The sequence below is a fragment of the Sciurus vulgaris genome (assembly GCF_902686455.1).
Source record: "Sciurus vulgaris genome assembly, chromosome: 11".
Taxonomy (NCBI): Eukaryota; Metazoa; Chordata; class Mammalia; order Rodentia; family Sciuridae; genus Sciurus; species Sciurus vulgaris.
The window spans coordinates 65,880,409-65,892,539 of record NC_136472.1 but is presented as its reverse complement, the minus strand read 5'-3'; the positions used below and the strand labels follow the sequence as shown (position 1 = coordinate 65,892,539).

General features: G+C 38.2%; 1 protein-coding gene across 1 annotated transcript; it reads right to left on the bottom strand.

Annotated features, from left to right (window-relative positions):
- Positions 1-3,780: 3,780 nt before the first annotated feature.
- Positions 3,781-11,067, bottom strand: LOC306640957 (interferon-induced very large GTPase 1-like; the record flags this gene model as incomplete). The annotated part of the gene is given in 10 exon segments (XM_079105698.1): positions 3,781-5,583; positions 5,586-5,696; positions 5,698-6,168; positions 6,172-6,539; positions 6,542-6,769; positions 6,772-7,230; positions 7,233-9,378; positions 9,382-9,678; positions 9,682-10,758; positions 10,762-11,067. Coding segments are annotated over 10 exon segments (7,266 nt in total).
- Between the last annotated feature and the right edge of the window lie 1,064 nt (positions 11,068-12,131).

Sequence of the window (12,131 nt, the reverse complement as noted above, 5' to 3'; positions counted from 1 at the left end):
CAAATAACCGCTGTCAAAGAAACCTAAGAAAGGTTTTACTCTGCCTTTCTTTCCTCCATCCTTCACTACTTTATGTGGTTTATTATTTTAATTCTACTTACTTTTCAAATCCTATTTAGAGAAAATAAAACACAGAGAAAAAAATGAGACATTTTGCCATCACTACTGGAATCAAAACATAGAACTTGGACCTGCTTCTTTATAAATTTACAATTGAGCATAGAGTGTAGGCACAACTCACATTTCAGTATAATAAAAACAATAATAATGCAAATAACTAATATAATTACTTCTGTTAACATGTCTTTGTTCCTTGGTACTAGTATTACCTAATATCAGAACACATGCCATGTGCTAGGCATATATATTATTTCAAGTCATCCTCACACCTCTGTGAGTTGATAAAATTTTATAGGTGAAGAGCATAAAGTAGAGACTGGTTCATTCATTCAAAGTCAGACAGCTAGTGGAGGCTGGATGCAGTTAAACAATCTAATTTCCAAGTTTGTGCATTTAACTACAATTTTAAGCTGACATTCCTTAACTCCAAACACTTGACTTAATTTGACTAATTTGCTTTTGACTAAACACTTGACTAATTTATTTTCCATCTTAAATTCCTTCTTCTTGATTCCTTTCTTCCTTATTCATTTTTACTGGAATAACTTCTTTAATAATTACTTCCACACAAATCTTTGTCTCAGGCTTGCTTCTGAGCAATGTGAGACATTGTGGCAGTGACCTTGCTAAACCTTTGATTTGTTGATTAGTGTTTGGAATAACTGTAATTGCTGATTAAGTGCCAAAGAATTTTGATGTTCTGAAATTCATCTTGAACTAGTAAGTTATAATCACATGCATTGAGAACTATATTCTAAAATGTGATTTTTCCAAGGAGTCCATGTTAATTATACTGCCAACAAAATTCAAATGACACCATTTCAACCTATGAACATGGTTCTAATAAAATTTTATTCAAATTTAAAAAAGTAAATAACTTAGGAGAGGCAGTATAACATTATAATTTATGGAATACTTAATTGTGTGGCATTGTTCCATATGATTTAAATACAGTGGTTCATTTATTCTTTCCAAAGGGAGCATGAGAAACCTATCATTTTAATATGAGGGCACTTGAGCACTCAGCAGTTAAATCAGAAGCCCAAGTTTTCACGGCACTGTTATTATAATGATAGCAACGTTAGAAGACATCATGACAATATTAGTGGAAGATCTCATTTTTCCTTTGCTGCTTTGTCTACTTTTGTACCACACCACTAAAATGGAGGGTTGAATAGCTTTTTCAGACATTTTTGAAGAGTTGGAATGGAGAGAATTAGAATTCTGAGGCAAGAGGAAAATGAAAAGGTATTTTTTGTATGTCTTTAGAGACCAAAGGAAAAGCATTCCAAAACTTATGGGGGTCAATTTTTAGACACCTCCATTCCACAGACTTCTGGGTATTTATATTCTTGTCTTTAAGAAAAGAGACCTGCTTCAAAACTTCTCAGTGCAACTTCTCTTTCTCATTTAAGTAACTCGCATTTTTTTTTAAAATTTTTATTTCATTGATAAATATAGTCGTACATATTTATGGGGCACAATGTGATGCTTTGATGTGTGTATACATTGTGGATTAAGCGAATCAAGCTAATAAACATATCCATTATTTCATATACTTCCTTTTGTGGTGAGAACCTTTAAAATCAACGTTAGCAATTTCGAAATGTATGTTATTAACTGGTTACTTTGCTGTGCAGTAATCACCAGAATTTTTTCCTCTTGTCTAACTAAAACTTTACTCTTGGACTAACATTCCCCCTTTTCCTCATCCTCCCACAGCCTCTGGTAACTACCATTCTACTGTCTACCTCTATTCAGAGGTTTTGTTCCCATCACCATTTCAGTTTTATCCTAGTAGGAGATGTTCCCAACTTTCACCAAGACTATTTTTCAGAGAACAAAGGAAGAAGCATACTGTTCAGTATCCTTTATAATTTTTCTGTTCCAAAACTTTGAAGCCAGTAGGCTTTAAACACTTTGCAGGGATACAAAGGACAGAGTCAGCACTCCTATCTTCCATTTCTGAAGGTTCAAGTTGTTTGTCTCCTGTTCCTTTCGCTGCTTTCACGGCCTATAGAGGGGTAAAGAGTGTATCTGTAAATGGAAGCTAATAGATGCCTTTATGTCCAGCATGAAGAAATTTTCTTTATATCAAGATTCCTTTAGATCATCAGTTTTGAGAACTGAGCACAAGCAGTAGGTTTGCTGAAGGGTGATTTCCTCCCCCTCATATGTGTTTATTTAACTTCAGAATTTTCTTAATTTTTATTATGATCATGTCCTTCAGACTGAAATAGTGCAAAGGGGCAAAATGTTTGACTTGGAGATAAGAATTTTCTTCCATTTTTATGTGTAAAATGAGAATTTTTATTGAAATACTACAACATTAAAATTTAATTACTGGGAGATTAAAAAGTATGTATATATTCACATATACATGCATATATATGTGTATGCATGCAATAATACATACACAGACATATATAAATATATACTTTTTGATAATTTTCCTTTAAGGAGTAGTTTTTGTAATCATTAATGACAATCATTTTTACCATCTCCACAGACATGATTAAAATGTTCTATTTTCCTTGATCATTATAAATTTTATTCCAGGAGTCAGTCTTTCTTAGACTTGTGCATAACACCAGCCTTTGAGTCAAAACTTTATGAATAATAGTTTTTTGGTAGCACAAATAGAGAAATGCCAAGATACCAGGAAGAAAGGAGTGAAGGTTAAACAATAAAAAGTTATTTGATTTCTGTTTCCTACTTTTGCTTGATAATGTTTCCTGAGTTGATGGATGCTGTATCCTGGCCCAGTCTCTGGGTTGTTCCTTCCTACAACAGCATGTATGTAAATATCTTGATGTCTGGGAATCATGAAATTTTCATGAATGTTGTTTCATTTAAGGGTGATAACTCTTACAACTTCAAAGAGTGAAAAAAATCCACTTAAAAATTCAAAAAGTCAATTCGTAGCTTCCAACCAAGACATGAATGTTGGTTGAAATGTCCATAGAGTTTTTATATAGAAAGTAGTAGCAACCTGCAATCATTTTAAATTTTCTGAATAAGATGACCTTCTCTGAGATGTTTTATATTTAAAATTAATTAGAATAATAGCACAGGGCATGGTGGCTCAGGCCTGTAATCCCAGGAGCTTGGGAGGCTGAGACAGAAGGATGGCAAGTTCAAAGCCAGTCTCAGCAAACTAGTGAGGCACTAAGCAACATCAGGACCCCCGTCTCTGAATTACGTACATATAAAATATAAATTATAAATTATATAAAATATGAATTATATATGTAAAGGGATGGAAATATGGCTCAGTGATTAAGTGCCCATGGGTTCAATCCCCAGTACCAAAGACAAAACAAAACAAAACAAAAAAAGAACCCCCAAAACGCCCCCAAACCAAAAAACAACACAAAAGCAAAAAAAAAAAAAAAAAAAAATAGAATAATAAAGTATGAAGAAGGCATTTTAAAATGGATTTTTGCCATACATTCATATAATTTTAGCAATTTGTCTTTAAATCAGAGGAATTGAGGCAGAGGGAGTGAAGTCCTTTTATAATAAAATCTGCAAAATTTTACGTTTCATTTTTAAAATGGAAATATTGAAGTTCCTCATAAAGACGAGGTGTTTTAGGATCATTTAGGGACTGTTACTCCTTTTTCTCAGATGCTAGGACTCTTGTGTAGTAATTGAGAATTATTGATTTTTCAAGTCATCAAGCACATCCTGCTTTGTGATTTTGGCCCATGCATCTGGGATTTTACCAGTACCTGTAAATTTTTTCTGATATTTTTCTTCTAGCTTTGATCTGAAGTGAGAGACAAACCATTTCCAATATGTCTGGGTGGATGAATCTGGGGTGATGCTCCAAGTGGCATAATCCCCTCCTGCCTCCCGATAGTTCTTATATGGGATTTCCTGGTCATCTCCAAAACGTATGAAGCGATTACTTGCTACTGAACTAGTACAGCAATCAATTACAAAGTGGTCTGTTTTATGCTTATGCCATCCATTGACAGCTTGGGGACGGTGAAATGGAACACTATGATCTCCTTCGTGTGTAGGAATTGTATTCGTACAAATTGCATTACATAAGGGACATTGTTTCCAGCAGCCACAGAGATGTTCAGAGAGTATTTTCTCAATTTCAGGAACCATTTCTTCTATAGGTATGCTTGAACAATTCTGTTCCACTTTCTTCATTGCAGGATCCAAAGCTGAACTCATGGCTTCTTTGAGAAATTCAATATCTTTTATCTCCTGGTGCTCAATACTTATCAGATCTCTTCGTGGGAAGAACAAATTGTTTCCCAGGTGATCACAGAACAAATCCAACCACCCAGACACAGTGCTGCTTTTATCTTTAGCTACTGCTGTGGATTCCCGAATGGCAGAAAGGATGGCATTCTTGATGCTGTTTAAACTTATTTTGAAAAAAGTCTTTATTTTTTCACTTCCTTTGTGTGAACAGTATCTTTTAATATGGTTTTCAATGTAACTGCTAAAAAACGATTTTGTATTATGAAGATATTGGCAATACTTATCAAAGTTTTCTTCTTCTGCCAGTGAAATAAGAATGTGTTTCTCTAGGTTAGCCCTGTTTCCATTGAATGCAGGGCAGGTTGCTTGCATGTCTCCAGCTATTTTAATGATCATTTTTTCCTGTATTGTGGCAGAGACAGCAGGAGTTAACTTGTTCCATAGAAAATCAACAAATGCTTTGATGGAGGTTGCGCCTTGGCACGAGATCTTAAAGCTCATGAAGAAATCATCTTTCTTACTTTCTAGATAGTTTACAGGATCATTTGCTCTCTTGAATGCTTTGTGCATTTCCTTAAAACTCTTTGATGCCTTTTGGAATAAACATAAAGATAATTCAGTGGTGTATTTACTTGTAAACGTGTACCTTTTCTCAGTGCGTGCAGAATTTACTTCCTCATCTATAATTCTCAGGATTTCATGGAAATAACTTGGATTGTAATCACATTGTTGCCTGTGAATGTTGTTAATAGTTTCATTAAATCTTGAAACAAGGTGGTCAGTAATCATATTAATGGACTCTATATCATGGGCCTTTAGGGTCCTTGTCATACAGTTATATTTTTTCTTCATTTTGATATTCTCATCATAATTGACTTGAAACTTCTCTCCAGAATTTCTCTTTAGTATGTCTATCATGTCTGTCTCCTTTTGGAAATATTCCCACAGGATGCTTTCAGAATCTACATCTATGTCAGGCTCTATAACTTGAGGGAGATCTGAAGACACATCATAGACCCATTTTTTCCACAGTTGATTGAATTTATCATATAACTCTTCCTCACTCAATTCTTTACCTTTTACAGTTAAAGCTAATTTTCGACTTCTTTCCAGTAATTCATTTTCATAACTTATCTTTTTCTTATCCAATCTTTCTTGATTTTTTTTAAAGTGAATAAGTTCATTTGCCTTTCTTTTACTGTCTGAAATAAGGGCCTCTTTAAGCAAGATTATCTTATTCTTTCAAAACTTGCTTTCCATTTAACCAGTATTTCAATATCTGGGTCTTCATTAAAATATTTTTCAAGTTCTTGCTTGATAGCTGTATATTTTTCTGTAACTGAAGACCACAAATACACTAGCTTTGAGTGTCTGGATCTTTCCATTCTGAATCTGTTTGATTAGTTGATTCTGCAAGTCCAGCATATGACTCCTGAGCTCCCAGGTCCAGTGGTTGTACATGGTTTCCAGTTTGCTCATGGCCATGACCTCTCGAGTATTCCTAAAACTGAAAATGAAGTTCTCATTTACCAGGGCTCTCCACAAATCTTGAACTCTGAATTTTACATCTGATATCTTCATGATGCTTCCCCTGGATTCCTGTTTTGCAGTCAAAAGGATTCTACTCTTCAGTTCCTGGACATTGTGGCTATAGCGAGGATTGGGAGGGGCCATGGGAGGATTGCCATCCCAGAGGTGAGCAAAGTAGTACACGTGAGTACTGGCATCAAACTTGATGACATCACCAAAGCGTGTTACATTTGAGCACTCTTCTTGTTCAGCAGCTGTTATTGCCATTTCATCTAGCTTCTGCTCTAAGCACCTTCATCCTTCCATAGTTTGGTCTTCAGCTGTAACTTCTCCAACATTCTGATGAACAAACAAGCAACTTGGGAAGATTTTCACCTTTTTCATCCTCAGAAAGGCTTGGACAGCTATTTGTAGGATGTCCTGCATCTCTGATGGATTCTCCCCAAATATATTGATCAGAGTCAAGTTTCCAATTCCAATGACAAAGGTTGCTAACTCGTTGTCCCAATTCTGGGACTTGTTGTTGAGTTCTGGAGCCCGAAGTCCTTCTGTGTCGACAACCAGCACAAAGTCAAAGCCAAGTTCCTCTGTGGATGTCTCGTCCACCTTCAGGAGCTGCATGTAGGCTCCCTTGGTACATCTACCTGCACTGACAGTGAACTGTAGCCAAAAAGAGCATTTAGTAGGGTGGACTTCCCTGAGCTCTGCAGGCCAAGGATAGACAGAACAAAGAGCCTTTTGTCTCCAAGTTTCTCAGAGAGCTTGTCAAAAACAGCTGCCACCCATTTTAGGGGCACATAGGAAGCATCTCCATCCATCAGCTCTATGGGAACTCCAGATATCATCAGGTCTGCAGCAATTTGGGGAAGGGAGAGAAAAATTGTGTCTCTTTGGAGGAAGTTTCTTCCAGAGCTTCATAGATCTGGCCAACTTCTCTGAGAAATTGCTCAATTTCTAAGGAGCAGTCACTAATCTCAGTAGAGATGGATTCTATCTCATTTTCAAAGAGTTTCAAGGAGTTGCTCTTTTGTGCCTTTTGCTTTTCAATTTGTACCATTGACCACAAAGATCTTTGTTTTTCATGCAGTTTTTCCAAGTGTTCTGCAGTCAGGTTGTCCAAAAATATACTCAACCACTGCAAGAAGTAGAGTTTAGTGTGAGTTTCTGAATGCTCTTGGGGAATTTGAAGGATAGATTGCATTACATCATTAAGGGGAAAGGCTCTTGTCAACTGTTGGTGCCGTATTCTTTGTTTATCTGCTTCAGTCTCACTCTTGTGTTGTTCAATGCTTCGATTTCCCTTTTCTCTCAGATGATAGAATTCTTTGTCCTTACACCAAAGGTGCCACAGTTGTCTTGAAGGGGTAGTAAGTTCTCCTTCACGTGTGATAAATTTGTTTCTCCCAGGAGGGCCAATATAGTTTGTGCCTTTTCTTTGGCTTTCTTGCAATCTCTCTGGTCTTCATCAATGAGAAATCCTTGCTTGTGTGCAATCTGAGAACAGTCCTCTAAACTGAGAGCAGTGCCAGAGAGCTGTAGCAGATGTCTGATTGTAGTTGTGAGCTCCTCTGTCAGTTCTGCCTCATTTCTATTCCTGATGCCAATTCTCACTCTTCTACCAAAATTATTAGCTTTGGATTTTTCTTTGTCATCCAGCAAGCAGATCAAAGGTCTTGATGACTGACACAGGTCACAGACAATATTTTTGTTTTCTTTATTGTCATCAGAAGCTGACATGAGGACCACAATGAGAGAAGAGACCTCCTTCAGGAAAGTGAGCTGCCTTTTATGCTCCTTTGCATCTCCATGAAGATTGGTGAAGGTCACACAGCTGTCAAACCTGTCCTCCTTTCCCCACCCAGGGCAGAACCAGCAGATTTCCACCACACCCCCCATCAAGAGACAGTTCTTGCTGCTTTCTCTGCAGTGGCGGTGGAAGAACTCATCATGTTTGTGTTCACTGAGAAGACAGTTCATGATCTGAGATTTGGAAGGTGACAGTCCATTACCAACTCTAAGGAAAGACACAATGGGGGTGGAGACATGACACACCTGCTGACTCTTGTGACTGTTCTTCCCTTGTAGTGATTTGCTTCCTTGCTGCCAACTCCTTATTTTTCTGAGAGGCCAGAGGGAGAATTCAATTTGAGGAGTGCAGGGATTTGGCACCAGGAGGGGCAGGGAAAATTGACAGATGGATAGTTTGGTCAGAATATACTGTCTGGCAAAATTATCTGCAGTGTGAAAAATGGCCATCTGTATATCCATTGGGTGAATACGGGGTCTGGTCTTAGAGACTAAAAGGTTAGTAAAAGTATCACTGTCTTCAACAAAGTCTTCATATGGATCAAATACGTCATTTTCCTCACTTGAAGCACTTGAACATACCTGGTGATCTGTGTTTCCATCATCTTTGAAGATCAAGTGTCTCAGCCCATAATCCAGCATCAGTAGTTTCTGAAGGAAATAGAAGGGAAGTTCCCTTTCTGATTTCGGCTGGGTGTTGTACACAGATGTCTTGTAGATCAGATGGAAATTAGCTCTACTCATCCTTTTTGGGTAGTAATGTTCTAGGCCTAGATGCTGGAGTAAGTCTAGGAAGGCTCCATTTTCTATCACCTCCTCCCATTCATTATTTTCATTATCATGTGATTCCTGGGACTGTTTCTTTCCATGGAAGAGACATTGCAATTCTTTTCTCACCTTGTCCATTTTCAAAGAAGAGATGGTGGCTTCATCATCCCCATCAATGAGTAACCTCAAGTCTTTTTCTAGATTTTCCCAATCATGATCTGCACCATGTTTGGTGAGGACTTGTAAAACTTCTTTAGACAGTGACTGTTCCATATGCTGTCTCATTAATTCCATGCGCTGCATTTTGTCTTTTGTAGAAATAGCTGCAATTCCAGATGTTGCTGTCAGACCTGTGAGCATAAGGAATGCCTGAGCTCTATAGTTGCAAATATTTTTGAGCTCTTGGTATTTCTTGTGGGCAGATTGCATATCATCCAGTAAGAAGTTTAACTCATTGCACCCTAGAAGATACTGAAAAGTATTGCTTTCCACCTGATATCCTGCACCAGCTGCAATGGAAAGTAGCAAGAGCTGTGTGTCTGGCTGCTCTGTTGCTTGGAGGTGATTCAAGAAGTAGCTGAGAGCTAAGCAGACCTCATAGGTGGCCTTTCTTTGAGCTTCTTCTGCTGTTTCTGGGGATTCAGATTTGACATTCACTTCTAAGAGTTCATTCTGTGTTTCTTTTAAAATTTTAATGAACTCAGAAAATTGGGAGATGTTGACTTGCTCTTGCTCTGACTCTGGTTGGCTTATCCATTGTATGATAGAGTGAGCCTGAGGAAAGTTTTTCACTTTGTAGATGTGAGGATCTAGAAGGCTGTGAAATTGTGTTTTAATAAATTTAGTTTTATGGATTGAAGAGTTTTTGCAAAAGTTGAAAATGTTTACTAGAAAATTCTGCAGATTCCAGTCTGTGAGGCATATGTTAATTCAAGTGTCATAACCTTTTATTTTTTGACTCAATATTTGCATGAAATCTATCAGTTTTTGACGTTGCTCTTCAGGATCAGATATCTCCCAGGATTTCACATCCTCTAGGAAAATTCTAGCCTCCTGCAGAGCACTCAATAATTCCTCTCCATCCTGGATCTGGGCAGTGAGTCCAGTCAGAGCAGTGTAGTTGTCTTTCATGCAGTTAGCCACCTTAAGGGGATCCTTGAAATCACTTCTGTGGTTGGAGAGAATGATGTCCCAAATGGGCACTAGCTGAAGTCCCCGGTCAATGACACACTAGGTTTGATTGCTGGCAACAAGGCCAGCTTTCCTCTGGATAACGCCATCTGCTTCTGGTAGACCACCTGTCTGGGCCACAGATAATTGGACTTTGTTTTGGAGATTTTGGAAAGTTTGGTTCTGAGAGGCTTTTTTTGAAAGAGCATCTGACACATTCATACCTGCAGCCACATTTACTCCAAAGCCACTGTAGCTGCCCCTTAAGTAAATATTCAGCGCCTCTTCTGTCTGCTGCTTCACATCAGCCAGTTGCTCACTTTGGAAACCCTCTGAAGTTGCCTTCCACCAGTAGATTCCTCCCAGGTGCAGAGGGCCTTGGTTAGCATGAGAGCCAAACCTTTGGAAGAAATACTCAGTCCTGTGCCTCAGTAAAGGGAATATGTCTGGATCTGCAGTCTGATCCAGGAGGTTTTCAATGCATTTCAGTTCTTGAAGAGCAGGCTTGGAGAACTGGAGTTGATTAATAGGAAAGTGGCAAGAGGCTAGGGGGATGTAGCTGAACTTAGTTGAGCAGAAATAAGAGTGTTTAGAATGAAATTGTTCAGTGTCCTTGGATTCTGAATGTTTGCTTTTATCCACTCCAGCTTCCAGACTGTATCTCCAACCTTCCCCTTTGGAAGAGGCAGTGATACTGAAGCCCAGCCTCTCTACAGTCTGGGTGAACATGGATTCTTCTTGAAAAGATGTAAATTGTTTTGTATCTATCCGTGTGCTTTGCTGAGGGCCATAGAGTGAGAACTCCTTGGGGACACTGAGTAGCTCCTCTCTCTTCTGTATCAGGTCCATTTGGTGGCATGTTTTGTAAATCCCTTGCAGAGCCAGCCCTCCAGATGCCCATCTTATTAGATTTCTATCTGGGAGGTTTTCCCTATGGGACAGTGTCTGTTGAGTGGGTGTGAGTTGTCTCTGCATGATTTCCATGACTTCCCTTAAGGGCTTTTCAGGCACTGGCCAGTACTTTTCAGGGATCTCCATGGCTTGCCTCAACTCTGCTTCCTTTTTCCTCACTGCCTCTTCTTGTCTCTGCCTCCCTTCTGACAGCAAGTTCCTCAGGTCCTGCAGTGCTTGTTCTGCCTGCTACTGCTCTTTCTTTATCATCTCCCTTGGTGACTTCTGTACCTCTGGAGGACTGTTTGAGTGGAATAGATCAATGAGCTTCTCTAGGGCCTTTTTCTCCCATGGATGTCGTACTTGGGATTTCAGCTTCTGGAGGTCTTTTTCTGTTAAATATTGTAAGGCCTGGCTACAGGTCACACACAGGTCTTCCTGTAGTTTGTGTAACCAGTACTCAACATCCAGACCCACTTCTCTAAGCATCTCTTGGAGATCTTTCTTTCTTTTTTCTTTGAACAGAGCTTCATCTGAGGTGTACTCTGATGTGGCCATGCCTGTGTGGAAATTAGACACTCAGTTAGCCTTGAATGTGCCCTGATCTTAGAAAGTGTCAGGTACATGATCAAAAATGTAAGTGTATTAGTGATGCAAGTTTTCAAGACCTTCTCAACCCCAGCTTTAGTTTTTTTCAACATATTCATATTTTTCAAAACCATTTTTTTTAATGTGATGAACTTCATTGTGTTTGTTCTCAACATAGAATTTTATTTTTATTTGCCATGGTGAGTTGCAACTTAACAGGTTGTTTTGGCCCTTTCTATTACACAGAATCAACTGCTTGGCAAGTCAGAGACTAATGTTTGGAGTTCGAAAACATGCATAAATTTGATTGCCTGATGTTTTGTTTCTGAAACAGGTGGTAACATCAGTTCTTTATCTTTCCAATGTCATATTGTTGGAAAACTACATTGGCTCTATTCCTATCTCTCTGTCACATCTTAGGTCATTTAATAATTTTTTCTCTCTCTTTTTTTTTCAACCATATTTATATAAAAGTTTATGCTTGTCACTGACTTCTTGCTTTTACTCTCCCCCTGTTAATATCATCTTTCTATTACATGAACAACTTTATATACTAAGTTCTCTGCACATGTCAATACAAGTAATCTCCTGTATCCAATGTTACTATGGGATAGTGCAATTTGCTTGGAGTGGTATTATGCTGCCTACCTCATGCACTCTTTTTGGATAACATATGAGATGAGATTTCACATGTTTCAGACTCATACATTATTCAGGTTTTCTTTGTTTCATTCAATGGCACTACCATAACTAGCTAATGGGTATTCTCCCCATCTTTCTTCCTGTTAATGTAAATTTAGTACACCATGTCTTTTCAATTTATTCTCTTAAATTCCTTTTTAATCTCATCCCCATGCCATGTAACAAGGAATCAGAATACTGCCTTTGTTAAAAGCAATGAGTCTTTTCTTAGGTATGAAGTTTCTTATGGGTAACAAAAAGCAGGATAAATTTTGATATCTCTGCCTTCATTTTGTATCTGACTCCTTTTTACCTTAAGCTTTGGTCAGTTCCTGTTCAGTTCTACATGGAGG